We start from the raw sequence: 17,587 nt of genomic DNA, 5'->3' as shown, positions 1-17,587 counted from the left end.
ACCCAGCTAGTGTGTATAATGTGTAAAATGATAATAGCGCCAAAGAGAAAACTCTGAAAACATTTAAGGTACAAATAAAAGAAGAACCAAGAAACAAAAATGCTAAGAGGTGATCAATGATAGATGAAAAATCAAGAAAGGATGATATCACAAAAGCCAAGAAAAAAAGAGTTTCATGAATAACAGAGTGATCAATAATGGTAAATGCGGCAGTTAGTTCGAATAAAGTTTTTTTTTAAAGATTTTATTTATTTATTTGATAGAGAGAGACAGCCAGCGAGAGAGGGAACACAAGCAGGGGGAGTGGGAGAGGAAGAAGCAGGCTCCTAGTGGAGGAGCCCGATGTGGGGCTCGATCCCAGGACTCCGGGACCACGCCCTGAGCCGAAGGCAGACGCTTAACGACTGCGCCACCCAGGCGCCCCTCAAATAAAGATTTTTTAAACCTCCTTTTGATATGACAATTATGTAATCTTTATTGACCTTAATAAGAAACAAACAAACTGTGTAAAAGTTCATGATGAAAGCACTGACTTCCTCTCCTACTTCTAACCCCAACTCCTTCTGCCTATCATGGGCTGGTACATATAGATTCTTTAGTCACTCTTGATTTTTGTAACTGCTTATTATGAGATATCAGTTACTGTCATAAGAAGACTGTATAAATTCTAGCATAGGCTTATGCATTAGATGCTGTTATCCTCATCCCAGACCTCCCCCCAAGCTCTGGAAGATTATGCAAGCCACACTAGTTTCTAATGGTAACAGCTGTTATTAAGTGTATGTGTCTGTCCCCTGGCCAGACTTTGAGGAACTTAAGGAGAGGAAAAATGCCTTAGTCCTCTTCACATCCTCTACCCCAACACAGTATCTGGAACTAGGTGGGGGCTTAATAAATATTGAATAATTGTTATTGATTAATAATTATTATTAATAAATATTTAATGAATGAATGAATGGTACAGAACATCTGAGATAGTATAGGTGAGAAGAGAAAATGGTCTGGAATTTCTCTAATTTTACCACAGTCTCAAATAGAGCTCTCTTCACTCCCTCCTTCTGTACCTTCATCAAAAAGTAAATGAATAAAAGAACTTATCTCAAAGATTTTCTGAAAGAGGAGTTGAGGTTGTGCTAACCATGAAGAATTCTGCTAACCATGAAGAACAGGTGGCAGAAAGGGTGGTCAGCAAGGCCCAAATCATGTTTGGGGACCAGTGACCAGGAAGATGGGAAGCATATTTTATTTTTAAAAGTGAGAATAGATTTTAGACAATTTATTGTTATCAATGTAATAGTGATAAAAAATCAATTGAAAAAAATCATTTGGATGTAAATTATGTATGATCTCAGGACTTAAACTCTAGTGCTTTATTCTACAAGTCAGAATTTTTTTTTAAGTTTATTTATTTTTTTTAGTAATCTCTACACCCAGCGTGGAGCTCCAACTCACAATGCCAAGATCAAGAGTCGCATGTTCTTCCAACTGAGCCAGCCAGATGCCCCTACGAGTCAGAATTTTTTGCTTAATCTCAATGAGGAAACAATTCTGAAAATAAAAGCATCAAAATCTGTGGTTCTGTATAGGTGTAGCACTGTCTCTATCCCCAGGGAGCACGGTGGGAATTCATAGCTTGAGTTTTTGTTGGCACAATGATAGGGAGTAGGGGTAGGATCAGAAATCCTGCAACTCCTGAGGCACCTGGGTGGCTCAGTTGGTTGAGCATCCGACTTTTGATTTTGCTCAGGTGATCTCGGGGTCCTGGGATGGAGCCCTGTGTTTGGCTCTACGCTCAGCGGGGAGTCTGCTTGAGGATTCTCTCCCTCTTCCTCTGCCCCTCCCCCTGCCCTTGCTCTCTCTCTCTCTCAAATAAACAGGTAAACCTTTAAAAATAATAATAAAATAATAAAATAAAATAAAAAGGAAATCCTGCAATTCCTGCACAATAAAGACTTTTCCCCTCCTGCTAGATATTCAAATAGGGGAAAAATCTGCTTATAATAAACTTGAGTCTAGAAACTGTTTTACATATAAATGCAGAGAATATTTTTTATTGTTAAAATTTCCCAGACTTTAACTACTATGAAAATTTGAGAATGAATTGTACTTTGCTTCCTTCTGAAACTTTACCAAGAGTTGTCCGCCATTTCACTCTCTCACACCATACACAAAAATAAACTCCAAATGGATGAAAGACCTCAATGTGAGACAGGAATCCATCAAAATCCTAGAGGAGAACATAGGCAGCAACCTCTACGACATCGGCCAAAGCAACCTTTTTCATGACACATCTCCAAAGGCAAGAGAAACAAAAGATAAAATGAATTTATGGGACTTCATCAAGATAAAAAGCTTCTGCACAGCCAAGGAAACAGTCAGAAAAACTAAGAGGCTGCCCACAGAATGGGAGAATATATTTGCAAATGACACTACAGATAAAGGACTGGTATCCAAGATCTACAAAGAACTTCTCAAACTCAATACACGAGAAACAAATAAGCAAATCAAAAAATGGGCAGAAGATATGAACAGACACTTTTACAATGATGACATACAAATGGCTAACAGACACATGAAAAAATGTTCAAAATCATTAGCCATCAGGGAAATTCAAATCAAAACCACACTGAGATACCACCTTACGCCAGTTAGAATGGCAAAAATTGACAAGGCAAGAAACAACAATTGCTGGAGAGGATGTGGAGAAAGGGGATCCCTCCTACATTGTTGGTGGGAATGCAAGTTGGTATAGCCACTCTGGAAAACAGTGTGGAGGTCCCTTAAAAAGTTAAAAATTGAGCTACCCTATGACCCAGCCATTGCACTACTGGGTATTTACCCCAAAGATACAGACGTAGTGAAGAGAAGGGCCATATGCACCCCAATGTTCATAGCAGAATTGTCCACAATAGCTAAATCGTGGAAGGAGCCAAGATGCCCTTCAACAGATGACTGGATTAAGAAGTTGTGGTCCATATATACAATGGAATATTACTCAGCTATCAGGAAGAACGAATTCTCAACATTTGCTGCAACATGGACGGCACTGGAAGAGATATTGCTAAGTGAAATAAGTCAAGCAGAGAAATACAATTATCATATGATTTCTCTCATCTATGGAACATAAGAACTAGGAAGATCGGTAGGGGAAGAAAGGGATAAAGAAAGGGGGGGGTAATAAGAAAGGGGAATCAAACATGAGAGACTATGGACTATGAGAAACAAACTGAGGGCCTCAGAGGGGAGGGGGGTAGGGGGATGGGATAGACTGGTGATGGGTAGTAAGGAGGGCACGTATTGCATGGTGCACTGGGTGTTATTCGCAACTAATGAATTATCGAACTTTACATCGGAAACCGGGGATGTACTGTATGGTGACTAACATAATATAATAAAAAAACATAAAAAAAAAAAGAGTTGTCCACCATTTCAGAAAATGATGTAATGGGAGATAATGTCCTAAGTTGTGTCTGAACTCCAATACAACACAGCTGCGTCAGTCTGCATTTGTAGCTCTCCTGTTTATGGGGATCCAATATATACATACAAATCATTCATTTTGCCCTTATTTCAAAATGTCAAATACAAAGAAAATTGTCAATTTGATATAATTTTAGTTTTCTTTTGTCTAAACATTCATTATAAGTAAGTACAAATGTCTGATACATTATGTCTTCTAGTGAAGTTATAATCGAACATTTATACACTGAAATACAGTACCTATAATTTTCTTATCCCTTTCCTTGTATTTTTCCTTTATATCACAGTTAGGACATTATACCTCTCTTTTAAATTCTGTGTATGTAAGTAATATTTTCTAGGAACTTGATGGGATGATAAAAGGATAATACAGAGTATTTATAATAAAACGGAGCACTCGACTAAAAGGATCAAAAATCACTGCTTTTCTGTTTTCCTACATTCTCCATCTGGAAAGAGCAAAAGACCCAAAGTACATGTATAAGAACTTTGAATAACATATATCTCAATATTGACTCTTCATCTTAATCCAGCCTCTGTCCTCTCAACCCCCTCCACCTCTATTAAAGAGGGAAAAAAGAGAAATACTACAGAAATAGGCAGGTTTACCAAGCTGGAAATCTGGATTTTGAAAAAATTCATGAAGAGCATTCTGAATCTGCAAATCAAAGAAAATAGACCATGTATTATTTCTCAGTTGTCATATATTTAGTATTTTAGACTAAAAGCCATCTAGAGTCTTTCCATTTAAGTTTTGAGTAATCCTTCTAACCCAGGGACAGAACTAGTAATAATTAACATTTAGTTCATAGACTACTTAAAGGCATGTCAAATGTTTTTTCATACATATCCTCAATGATTCCCATTGAGAACGCTCTGTGTGAGGAGTAGGCTGCTGAGAGTGATCCTATTTCGCCCCCTCCAAGGACATTTCTAGCAACCCTCAGACACTGGCATCTTTGGCAACCAGCTTGGCAATCCAAAGAATCCTCTGCAATTCCTTGTTTGTCAAATACTAAAAACAAAATGTCTGGGTTCTCCTTGGTCCATTTTTAAAAAATAGATTTGAGGAACTCCTGGCTAGCTCAGTTGGTAGAGTTTATGACTCTTGATCTCCAAGTTGTGAGTGCACGCCCCACACTGGCATAGAGCTTTCTTTAAAAAAGGTAGACCTGATTCTTTTTAGAGCAGTTTTAGGTTCACAGAGAAATCGAGCAGAAAGTACAGAGTTTCCGTGTACTCCCTGCCCCCCTCCACATACACAGCTTCCCCACTATCAACATCTTCTACCAGAGTAGTACCTTTGTTACAATCAATGAACCAACAATCACCCAAAGTCTATAGTTTACAATAGGAATCACTCTTGATCTTGTACATTTTATGGGTTTTGGCAAATGTATCATGACGTGTATCCCTCGTTATTGTGTTATACAGAATTGTTTCATCACACTAAAAATCCTCTGTGCTCTGCTTATTCATCCCTTCTTCTGCCTTTACTCCTGGAAACCACTGATCTTTTTACTGTCTCCATAGTTTTACCTTTTCCAGAATGTCATAAAGGTGGAATCATATAGTATGTAGCCTTTTCAGATTGACCCCTTTCACTTAATAATACACATTTAAAGTTTTTCCATGTCTTTTCACAGCTTGCTAGCTCATTTATTTTTATTTTTATTTTTATTTTATTATTTTTTAAGCTCCTTTCTTTTTAGTGCTGAATAATATTCCATTGTTTGGATGTACCATAGTTTATTTATCCATTCAACCACTGAGGGAAATCTTGGTTGTTTCCAAGTTTTGGTAATTATGAATAAAGCTGCTATAAAAATCCACATGCAGGTTTTTGTGTGGACATAAGTTTCCAACTCCTTTGGGTAAATACCAATAAGCATGATAGCTGGATCATATAATAACAGTGTGTTTGGTTTATAAGAAACTGCAAACTGTCTTCCAAAGTGGTTGTACCATTTTGTGTTATCACCAACAATTCCCACCAGTTGCTGTGCCTCTTTGTCAGCATTTGCTGTTGTCAAGGTTCCAGATTTTGACCATTGTGATAGGTGTGTAGTGGTATCTCATTGTTTTAATTTGCATTTCCTTGATAACAAGTGTGGAGCATATTTTCACATGCTTGTTTGCCATCTATATGTCTTTGGTGAAGTGTCTGTTCAGGTCTTTTACCCATTTTTTAAATCAGCTTTTTACATTTTCTTATTGTTGAGTTTTAATAGTTCTTTTATACACACACACACACACACACACACACACAATACATCATTAGGTTTTGATGTAGTCTTCGCATATTTCAAATAATAGTCCTTTTTTTATTTTAAAATTATTTACTTGGGGGTTGAAAGTCGTTTTTTTTTTAATTTTTATTTTGTTATATTAGTCACCATACAGTACATTCCCAGTTTTTGATGCAATGTTCCATGATTCATTATTTGCATATAACACCAGTGCACCATGCAATATGTGCCCTCCTTAATACCCATCACCAGCCTATCCCAATCTCCCATGCCCCTCCCCTCTGAAGCCCTCAGTTTGTTTCCCAGAGTCCACAGTCTCTCGTGGTTCATTCCCCCTTCTGTTTACCACCCCCTTCATTCTTCCCTTCCTTCTCCTACTGATCTTCCTATTTCTTATGTTCCATAAATGAGTGAAAACATATGATAATTGTCTTTCTCTGCTTGACTTATTTCACTTAGCATAATCTCCTCCAGTCCCATCCATGTTGCTGCAAATGTTGGGTAATCATTCTTTCTGATGGCTGAGCAATATTCCATTGTATATATGGACCACAACTTCTTTTTTTTTTTTTTAAGATTTTTTTATTTATTTATGTGACAGAGAGACAGCCAGCGAGAGAGGGAACACAGCGGGGGTGGGTGGGAGAGGAAGAAGCAGGCTCATAGTGGAGGAGCCTGATATGGGGCTCGATCCCGGAACGCCAGGATCACGCCCTGAGCCAAAGGCAGCCGCCTAACGACTGCGCTACCCAGGTGCCCCTGGACCACAACTTCTTAATCCAGTCATCTGTTGAAGGGCATCTCGGCTCCTTCCATAATTTAGCTATTGTGGACAATTCTGCTATGAACATTGGGGTGCATATGGCCCTTCTCTTCACTACGTCAGTATCTTTGGGGTAAATACCCAGTAGTGCAATGGCTGGATCATAGGGTAGCTCAATTTTTAACTTTTTAAGAGACCTCCACACTGTTTTCCAAAGTGGCTGTACCAACTTGCATTCCCACCAACAATGTAGGAGGGATCCCCTTTCTCCACATCCTTTCCAGCAATTGTTGTTTCTTGCCTTGTCTATTTTTGCCATTCTAAATAGTGTAAGGTGGTATCTCGAGGTGGTTTTGATTTTAATTTCCCTGATGGCTAATGATGTTCAACATTTTTTCATGTGTCTGTTAGCCATTTGTATGTCATCATTAGAGAAGTGTCTGTTCATATCTTCTGCCCATTTTATCATTTGTTTGTTTCTCATGTATTGAGTTTGAGAAGTTCTTTGTAGATCTTGGATACCAGTCTTTTATCTGTAGCCTCATTTGCAAATATATTCTCCCATTCCTTGGGCTGCCTCTTAGTTTTTTCGACTGTTTCCTTGGCTGTGCAGAAGATTTTTATCTTGATGTAGTCCCACAATTTCATTTTATCTTCTCTTTCTCTTGCCTTTGGAGATGTGTCATGAAAAAGGTTGCTTTGGCCGATGTCTAGAGGTTGCTGCCTATGTTCTCCTCTAGGATTTTGATGGATTCCTGTCTCACATCGAGGTCTTTCATCCATTTGGAGTTTATCTTTGTGTATGGTGTGAGAGAGTGGTCAAGTTTCATTCTTTTGCATGTAGCTGTCCAATTTTCCCAGCACCATTTATTGAAGAGACTGTCTTTTTTCCACCGGATGTTTTTTCCTGCTTTATCAAAGATTTGTTGCCCAAAGAGCCAAGGGTCCATTTCTGGGTTCTCTATTCTGTTCCATTGGTCTATGTGTCTATTTTTGTGCCAGTACCATGCTGTCTTTGTGATCACAGCTTTGTAGTACAGCTCGAAATCCGGCATTGTGATGCCCCCAGCTTTGTTTTTCCTTTTCAACAGTTCCTTGGTGATTCGGGGCCTTTTCTGGTTCCATACAAATTTAAGGACTATTTGTTCCAGTTCTTTGAAAAATGTCATCGGTATTTTGATCAGGATAGCATTGAAAGTGTAGATTGCTCTGGGTAGCATGGACATTTTAACTATGTTAATTCTTCTGATCCATGAGCATGAAATATTTTTCCATCTTTTTGTGTCTTTCTCAATGTCTTTCAAGAGTGATTTATAGTTTCTAGAATATAGGTCCTTTACGTCTCTGGTTAAGTTAATTCCAAGGTAACGTATGGTTTTTGGTGCTATTGTAAATGGGATGGATTCCCTAATTTCTCTCTCTTCAGTCTCAAATTTCTTGTATAGAAATGCAACTGATTTCTGAGCATTGATTTTGTATCCTGCCACATTACTGAATTGCTCTATAACTTCTAATAGTTTGGGAGTGGATTCTTTTGGGTTTTCCACACAGAGTATCATGTCATCTGCGAAGAGAGACATTTTGACTTCTTTGCTGATTTGGATACCTTTTATCCCTTTTTGCTGTCTGATTGCTGTTGCAAGGACTTCTAGTACTATGTTGAATAATAGTGGTGAGAATGGGCATCCTTGTCGTGTTCCTGATCTTAAGGGAAAGGCTTCCAGCTTTTCCTCATTGAGAATGATATTTGCTGTAGGCTTTTCATAGATGGTTTTTATGAGATTGAGGAATGTACCCTTTATCCCTACACTCTGAAGGGTTTTAAACAGGAAAGGATGCTGTATTTTGTCAAATGCGTTTTCTGCATCTATTGAGAGAATCACATGATTTTTGAATTTTTCTTTCTGGATGAAATCTAAGACACTGATAGATTTGCAAATGTTGAACCACCCTTGCATCCCAGGGATGAATCCCACTTGGTCTTGATGGATAGTCCTTTTAATGTACTGTTGGATCCTATTAGCTAGGATCTTGTTGAGAATTTTGGCGTCCATATTCATGAGGGATATCGGTTTGTAATTCTCCTTTTTGATGGGGTCTTTGCCTGGTTTGGGGATCAAGGTAATACTGGCCTCATAGAATGAGTTTGGTAGTTTTCCTTCTGTTTCTATTTTTTGTTTTTTGTTTTGTTTTTTTTTAAATAATATTTTTTTATTATATTATGTTAGTTACCATACAGTACATCCCTGGTGTTTGATGTAAAGTTCAATGATTCATTAGTTGTGTATAACACCCAGTGCACCATGCAATACGTGCCCTCCTTACTACCCATCACCAGCCTATCCCATTCCCCCACCCCCCTCCCCTCTGAAGTCCTCAGTTTGTTTCTCAGAGTCCATAGTCTCTCATGCTTCATTCCCCCTTCTGATTACCCCCCCTTTCTTTATCCCTTTCTTCTCCTACCTATCTTCCTAGTTCTTATGTTCTATAGATGAAAGAAACCGTATTATAATTGTCTTTCTCTGCTTGACTTATTTCACTTAGCATTATCTCCTCCAGTGTCATCTATTTTTTGAAACAGCTTCAGGAGAATAGGTATTATTTCTTCTTTGAATGTTTGGTAGAATTCCCCGGGGAATCCGTCAGGCCCTGGACTCTTGCTTTTGGGGAGGTTTTTTTCACTACTTCAATCTCTTCATAATTAATTGGTCTGTTTAAATAATCAATTTCTTCCTGTTTCAGTCTTGGCAGTTTATAGGTTTCCAGGAAGGCTTCCATTTCTTCCAGGTTGTTTAATTTATTGGCATGAAGCTGTTGATAAAAGTTTCTAATGATCCTTCCTATTTCCTTGGTGTTGGTTGTGATCTCTCCCTTTCATTCATAATTTTATTAATTTGGGTCCTTTCTCTATCCTTTTGAATAAATCTGGCCAGTGGCTTATCGATCTTATTTATTCTTTCAAAGAACCAGCTTCTAGTTCTATTGATCTGCTCTACTATGCTCCTGGTTTCTAATTCATTGATCTCTGCTCTCATCTTGATCACCTGCCTTCTCATACATGGGTTAGGCCTGTTCTTCTGTTCCAGCTCCAGCTTCTTGAGGTAAGAATATAAAAACTGCATTTTAGATTTTTCTATTCTTTTGAGTGAGGCTTGGATGGCTATGTATTTTCCCCTTAGGACCGCCTTTGCAGTGTCCCATAGGTTTTGGAATGATGTGTTTTCATTTTCATTCATCTCCAAAAATTGTTTAAACTGATGTTTAATTTCCTGGTTTACCCAATCATTCTTGAGCAGGGTGGTTCTTAGTTTCCAAGTGTTCAAGTTTCTTCCAAATTTTTCCTTGTGATTGAATCCCAGTTTCAAAGCCCTGTGGTCTGAGAATATGCAGGGAATAATCTCAGTCTTTTGGTATCAGTTGAGACCTGTTTTGTGACACAATATATGGTCTATTCTGGAGAAAGTTCCATGGGCATTCGAAAAGAATGAGTATTCTGTTGTTCTGGTGTGTAGTGTTCTATATATATCTATGAGGTCCATCTGGTCCAGTATATTATTCAAAGCTCTTGTTTCTTTGTTGATTTTCTGCTTAGGTGATCTGTCTATTGCTGAGAGCGGAGTGTTGAGGTCCCCCACTATTAACGTATCATTATCTATTTGTCTCTTTATTCTGGTTAAGAGTTGGCTTGTGTATCTAGCTGCTCCCCTGTTGGGAACATAGATATTTATAATTGTCATATCCACTTGTTGGATACAACCTTTAAGAATAATATAGTGTCCTTCTGTATCTCTAACAACAGTCTTTAGTTTAAAATCTAATCTGTCTGATATGAAAATTGCTACCCCAGCTTTCTTTTGGGTCCATTGGCATGAAAAATGGTTTTCCAACCCTTCACTTTCAGTCTGGATGTATCTTTAGGTTCAAAATGAGTCTCTTGTAGACAGCAAATGGATGGGTCATGTCTTTTTATCCAATCTGCAACTCTATTGCATTTATGGGAGTATTTAGGCCATTCACATTGAGAGTGATTATTGAGAATTATGATTTTAATGATGTCATGTTGCCTGTGAAGTCTTTTTTTCTACAGATTGTGACTTTCTGTTCTGTATCACTCTTGGGGTTTTTACTTTTATAGAACCCCCCTTAATATTTCTTGTAGGGCTGGTTTGGTGGTCACATATTCTTTCAGTTTCTGCCAGTCTTGGAAGGTCCTCGTCTCTCCATCAATTCTGAATGACAGCCTTGCTGGATAAAGGATTCTTGGCTGCATGTTCTTCTCAGTTAGAGCTTTGAAAATACCTTGCCAACCCTTCCTGGCCTGCCAGGTCTCTGTAGACAGGTCTGACGTCATTCTGATATTTCTCCCTCTGTACATGAGAGTTTTCTTCCCCCTGGCTGCTTTCAAGACTGTATCCTTGGATCTAATATTTGCGAATTGCACTATTACGTGACGTGGTGTAGGTCTGCTCTCATTGATCTTGGGAGGGATCCTCTCTGCCTCTTGGACACAAATGCTTGTTTACTTTGCCAAATTAGGGAAGTTCTCAGCTACAATTTGTTCAAATATCTCTTCTAGACCTCTCTCTTTCTCCACCCCCTTGGGGATGCCAATGATTCTGACACTGGAACGTTTCATTGAGTCAGTAATCTCCCGTAATCTACATTCTTGAGATTGGATTTTTTTGAGCCAAGTTTCTGTTTTAACTTTCTCTTCTACCATCCCATCCTCCAATTCACTAATTCGTTCTTCTGCCTCATTTACCCTGGCTGTCAGAGCGTCAGTTTAGACTGCATTTGATTCATAGCATTCTTAATTTCTGCCAGATTCACTCTCATTTCCACCCTTAGAGAATCTCTATTCTCGTTAATATTTTCATTAATATATTTTTCAAGCCTACACATCATCTTGACCATTGTTACTCTGAACTCCATTTCTGACAATTTGGTTATATCTATATCCATCAGTTCTGTGGCAGAGGCCACAGACTCATTATCTTTTCTTTGCTGGGGGGGATTTCTCCTCCTTGTCATTCTGATGAGGAGAGGTTGTGGGGATACCCAGAGCCCAAATTATTGACCAGGACCCAGGCAGTGTGCACTTGGTTTATAGGGACCTTAGGGATGTGGGCTTCTTGATTTTTCAGCCTGCCTTCTGGGGGAGGGGCCTGCTACGCTGATAGTCAGGCCACCCTGTTTGGGTAGAGTCGCCCTGTCCCCTGCAAGGGGGGATGGGGATGGGCACAATATGAACTAGTATTTCCGGGCTTTTGTTCTCTGGCAGCTTTCCGTGGCAGTTTTCTGTGACTCTTTTGAGAGTCAGAGCAGCAGTGGCCGAATCCTAGCCTCTGTCTCAGAACAGAGAGATCGCAGTCCGCTCTCCACTGAGCTCTCCCAGCCACTTTAACTCTGTTTCTGTTGGTGCTGCTAAAAACCCCGTAGCGTCCCGGGTTGTGCGTCCCACAGCTGCTCTCCCAGCCCTCACTTCCAGGGCTGGCACGTCTCTGTCCTTTGTGCTTCTAACACCGCCAGCCGCCCTGGTTCCCGTACGTGCTCCTGAGCTCCCTGTTTCAGCGTGGTTCGCACGCTCTCTGGAGCACCAGTTTTCAGACTGGTCACGCGCGCTCCCAGGCTCACGGTCTCAGTCTGCTCTCTCGTGGGTGCCAGTCTGCGAGTCCGGCCCGCTCCCCAACACATGTGGCTACTGCTTCCCAGTGCCCTAGCACGGTGGCTCCCTCCCCCTTCCGTTTATCTTCCAATATCTGTGCACGGATTCACGGCTTCCTGTTTTGTACCTCGATATTCAGCTCTGGAGATGTTCATTTGTAGAGATCCAGGTGTATCTTCCTGTGTCTCAGGCTGATTCCGTGGGTGTTCAGGATGGTCTGGTACCTATCCAGCTCGACTCAGGGGACCCGCTGAGAAAGGCGTCCCCTACTCCTCCACCATCTTTTCTCCTCCTTGCAGAAAGTGGTCACTTTTCTGTTCGTAGGGTTTCTGCTACTCTTTTCTTTGTTCTCCAGTTGTGTTCATAGGTATTCAGAATGGTTTGGTAGCTCTCTAGCTGAATTCCTGGGACCAGACGAATTTTAGGTCTCCTGCTCCTCCGCCATCTTGGAATCGGAACCTTGAATAATAGTCCTTTATCAGGTATCTTTTTTGCAAATATTTTCTCCCAGTCTGTGGCTTGTCTTCCTTGGTCATTTTTAATAATTCACTTTGAATTGAAAATATGCTTGGCATTGTATCTAACCAATAAATGTTCTCACATCTATATACACCTAAGAGAAAATGTTTAACTGTTAGAGTACAGTCATTTCTGAAGCTAAAAAACACATGCTTTTAGTCTATAGAAGTAGTCACTCACATACAAAAAAACAAACAAAGAAACAAATGAAAGCTATGCCTATCCATAACAAAGAGTTTGGGAACCTCAGCCAGAGTCAATATTTTAGAAATCTAGCTAGAATTTTTTTTTTAAATGCTCAAGAGAAAATTGAAGAAACTGACTCTCATGGACCAGACAGGTCAGGAATCAGCTTACCTCAGCAAGACTGAAAATTCAGAGGTTGATTTCTAGCCCTCCCCTCAATATTGCTGCAATCATCATCTTATCACCCACGCCACCTACCCTTCACAATCTCTTCCTTTCTTACCACTACCAGGGGAATCATTCCTTTGGGGTCTAGAATCCATTCACTGAACTGGTCCTGCAGGGCCTGCTTCCGTGTATTGGCCACCTGGACTTTGACTTCTTTTATGCATTGTCTTTGTTCTCGTTTCTGTTTAATACTCTCCTTCATCTTGCTTATTCTAAAGGATGTTGAAATAAAAGACATTAAGTTAAGGCCATTGAATTTGGGGCGCCTGGGTGGCTCAGTCGTTAAGCAGCTACCTGCAGCCCAGGTCATGATCCCAGAGTCCTGGGATTGAGCCCTGCGCTGGGCTTGCTGCTCAGTGGGGAGCCTGCTTCTCCCTCTCCCTCTGCCTGCTGCTTCCCCTACTTGTGTTCTCCCTCTCTGTCAAATTAAAAAAAAAAAGTTCATTGAATTTCATTCAGATTGTTCAAATGACAGAAAAGAAGAATCCAGAGCCTCATTTAAACTTTGTTCCTATCTTTAAAAAATAAATAAATAATAGAGGAGCCTGGTTGGCTCAGTCAGTTAAGCCCCTGACTCTTCATTTCAGCTCAGGTGGTGATCTCAGGGTCATGAGATCAGGCCTGCGGGGGGTTCCATGATCAGTATGGAGTCTGCTCGAGATTCTCTCTCCCTCACCCCCTTCCCCTCCTGTTTGTGCTCTCTCTCTCTCAAATAAATAAATAAATCTTAAAAATAGGAGCACCTGGGTGGCTCAGTCATTAAGCGTCTGCCTTCAGCTCGGGTCATGATCCCAGAGTTCTGGGATCGAGCCCCGCATCGGGCTCCCTGCTCAGTGGGAAGCCTGCTTCTCCCTCTCCCACTCCCCCTGCTTGTGTTCTCTCTCTCTCACTGCCTCTCTCTCTGTCAAATAAATAAAATCTTTAAAAAATAAAAAATAAATAAAAAAATAAAAATAAATTTTATTCCTGTTTTTACTCCATGAGATCTTCCTTTTTTTAAAAAAAGAATTTACTTATTTTTTTGAGACAGAAAGAGAGAGAGAGCACAGACGGAGAGGGAGAAGGACAAGCAGACTCCTTGCCGAGCACAGAGCCTGATTCCAGTCTCCATCCCAGGACCCTGTGATCATGACCTGAGCCGAAGGGAGATGCTTAACCGACTGAGCCACCCAGGCCGTCCCCCATGAGATCTTCCTTGGTTTAGGCCTGAGGTGACCCTTCTTCCCCACAGCACTTAATGAATTTGGCTTAATCATAGGCTGTGTTCTAGTATTATTTGACTTTTTATAGAGGTGGGCCTTATTTTACCCAACAAAATACCATACATGGGAAGTACTAAAAATAGCCCTAGAAGCTGCCACATATATGTAAAAGCAAAGCCGAATGCACTCAGGCCTTACAGTGGTGGGGCTCTCTCTTCTCTGGATGCAGAAATCATCTGGAAAGATTCTAATTCCAAGTCCATAGTGGAAGCCTAGAAGCTGCATTTATAACCAGCATCTTAGGTAATTCTGATGCCTCAGACCAAACTTTTGATTTCTGTCTAGGGATATATATTTCCTTTAAACATCTAGAGTCAAACACTTAAAGACAGGCTCTAAACATAATAGTCATCCGTATATTCAGATAGAGCTATATCACCCAGTTTGCAAATGGAGAAGTATCATGATTTTAATTGTTCCCATATTCGTCATCCTTATTACGACTTCAAAAGCCCTGAACTGGTTTTGATTGAAACACCAAAATGACTCAGAATAATCAAAATAGCTGCTGGTTTCAAATACAGTTTGTTTGAAGCAGGTCTTCATCTTTCAAAGTAAAATGACTAAGGCGATCTGACAGATTTGGAAATGCAAAAGACTTTTCACTAGGGACTAGTAAATTGGATACCTCTAATAATCCAGAAGAATCCATCAAATCTGTCATTTCTTTATTATGCCCGTATAAGGCCTTCAAAATTCTCGAGGTAAATAGGCCTTCAAAAATAAACTTTGAAGCTTGAAAATAAAAACAGGCTTAATAGTACAGAAGGACCTGTTTCTGAGCTGCTGGAAGATTAATTAGTGTTTTAAAGGAAGTGCTAAGTTTCTCTGATGCAAATGAAAGGAGCCAAACCTCTACACTGATCTCAGTTCCACCTGTCTCTTCTCTGCTGGCTCTCCTGTCCTTCCACCACTCTTTCTCCCTCTGCCGCTTTACCTATCTCTTCCTCTCCTTCTCTGTCTCTCCTTCTTTCCCCTCTTTCTTCTTTCTATACAGCATTCTCCCCAATTTCTATCTTCATTCTTAAAAACTTTAAAAGTTTTTTTAAAAAAGATTTTATTCATTTATTTGACAGAGAGAAAGACAGCCAGCGAAAGAGGGAACGCAAACAGGGGAAGTGGGAGAGGAAGGAGCAGGCTTCCCAGTGGAGGAGCCTGATGTGGGGCTCGATCCCAGGACCCTGGGATCACGTCCTGAGCTGAAGGCAGACGCTTAACAACTGAGCCACCCAGGTGCCCTCCATCTTCATTCTTGCATGACTTTCTATTCTTTGTATCTTTCTTCTAGATCTTTCTTCTAGCCTTTTCTCATTATTCATTCAAACACACACTTACTCACTAAGTCAATCATTTATTCATTTGTTGTGCAAACATTTCGTGGGCACCTGCTATGGATGCTGCCATTATAAAGCTTAGGGTCCATTGCAGAAAAAGAAAAGTAAATAATATTGCATAATAAGTACTGGGTATGTCCAAATTCTCATGTGTACCAATCACTGAAATACAAAAATGAACAAAATGAACAAAACTGGGTTTCTATCATGTTTCTGCCTAAAATTACTTTTTCCCTCTCTTTGTTTCACTAGATCCTCCACATACTTTAGGTCTCTGCTCAGACATCATTTCCTCCCTCTTATTAATACAGAAACAAAACCTAGTTTGTATTTCAGGGCCACTGTACAAAAGACTCCAAATATAATCCAAATGGATTTTAAATTGATTATGTAACTCATTCAGGGAGTGAATAAAATTTCACTTCTGTGGTCTGCATTATCTCATGAGGTTATATATGTACTTCAATCAACAGAACTTTATAGCATCCAAAATTCTTAACTTTGCATAATGTAGGGTAGACATAAACTACAAGCAGATTCTAAGTATGAATTCACATTTGAAATGTGGTAAAACGCAAAAATAGTCACAAATTCTTCCCATTCCTGTGCACATGTCCATTTGTAGGCAATGTGATTTGCAGCTTCTCCCATTAAGAGACAGAATCTATTTCTGCATCCTTTGTGTCTGGCTGTGGCCAAGTGACTTGCTTTGGCTAATGGGCCATTAGCAAACATGATGCAACCCGAAATTGAAAAATGTTATCAATTATATCATAACAAAACTGGAAAAAAAAGAAAATGTTTGAACATTGGGGCTAGCCCTTTTTTATTGAACTTAGAAGCCCTTCCACCACCACCTTGGAAATGGGCCTGTGCTAGTCTGCTGCATGATGATCCAGTTACCTCCATTACTTTTGTAAACAGCCAACATATTACTGCAACGTATTAGTGAGTCCAATTGATACCACGTGGAATGGAGATGAACCATACGCCCAGCCCAAAGTTATCAACTCACAAAATTGTGTGCAAATAAATTATTATTGATTTAAGCCACCAAGTTTCGAGGCACTTTGTTATGTAGCAAAAGCTAAATAAGAAAGGTTTCCCCATCTTAATAAGCATTTTGAGATGTTTTAAAGAAAAGCACAGTACAAATCTAACTGATTAAAAAATAGAAGTAGGTGCACCTGGGTGGCTCAGTCGTCTAAGCATCCGACTTCTGATTTTGGCTCAGGTCATAATCTCAGGGTTGTGAGATCGAGCTCCATGCTCAGCTTAAGATTCTCTCTTCCTCTCCTTCTGCCCCTCCCCCCGCAAAAATTAGAAGTAAAAATGTTCCCTAGCCTAGTTATGACAATCCAAATTCTATCCATTCATTCAAGCAGTACAAGGAACATCTCCTTCTTATAGCAACATTTGCCTATATTATATTAAAACTGAATGTTGTATTTCATCAAAACCAGTTCTAACCAGCTTATGTGGAGAACTGACCATAAACTTGGAGTGACCCCAGTATACAATTAACTGGACCTAACTGAAGACTCTTTTTGGACTGCTGAACAATAGGACTTGTTTAAATCAATCATGTACAAACCTATGGATTCATTCTGTCCTATACAGTATGGTAGTTTTCAGTTGTTATAAGTATAAACATTATAAATCTCCCTTCCTAACACTTTTTAAAATTCCTGAATTTTCCCCCTCTGCAAGCTAGCCAGTGAATTCTTCACTGATGTATATTGCCTTGCCTGGCAAGTTAATAAATTCAGTTTTTGTTTGTTTTTAAGTTCTGGTGACCTTAGTTTCAGAAAGCTAAACTGGACTTCTTGCCATTCTTGGAGGATGTCCATATTATTATCTGTGATGAGTATTCCTATAAAAATCCATATATAACATGTGTC

The 17,587-nt window shown here is 39.7% G+C and overlaps 1 protein-coding gene across 1 annotated transcript in view; it reads right to left on the bottom strand.

Annotated features, from left to right (window-relative positions):
- EFCAB5 (EF-hand calcium binding domain 5) overlaps window positions 1–17,587 on the bottom strand; it is a 186,755-nt gene that overhangs the window by 96,931 nt on the left and 72,237 nt on the right. The window contains exons 6-7 of the mRNA XM_044390696.2: window positions 13,146–13,302; window positions 4,090–4,138 (exon numbers count right to left, since the gene is read on the bottom strand). Of these exons, the coding sequence (XP_044246631.1) occupies window positions 4,090–4,138; window positions 13,146–13,302 (206 nt within the window). The remainder of the gene's footprint in view (window positions 1–4,089; window positions 4,139–13,145; window positions 13,303–17,587) is intronic.

This window comes from Ursus arctos, unplaced genomic scaffold, assembly GCF_023065955.2.
Source record: "Ursus arctos isolate Adak ecotype North America unplaced genomic scaffold, UrsArc2.0 scaffold_24, whole genome shotgun sequence".
Classification (NCBI taxonomy): domain Eukaryota; kingdom Metazoa; phylum Chordata; class Mammalia; order Carnivora; family Ursidae; genus Ursus; species Ursus arctos.
Note: the sequence above shows the minus strand (reverse complement) of the source record. Positions and strands in the feature narration are given on the sequence as shown.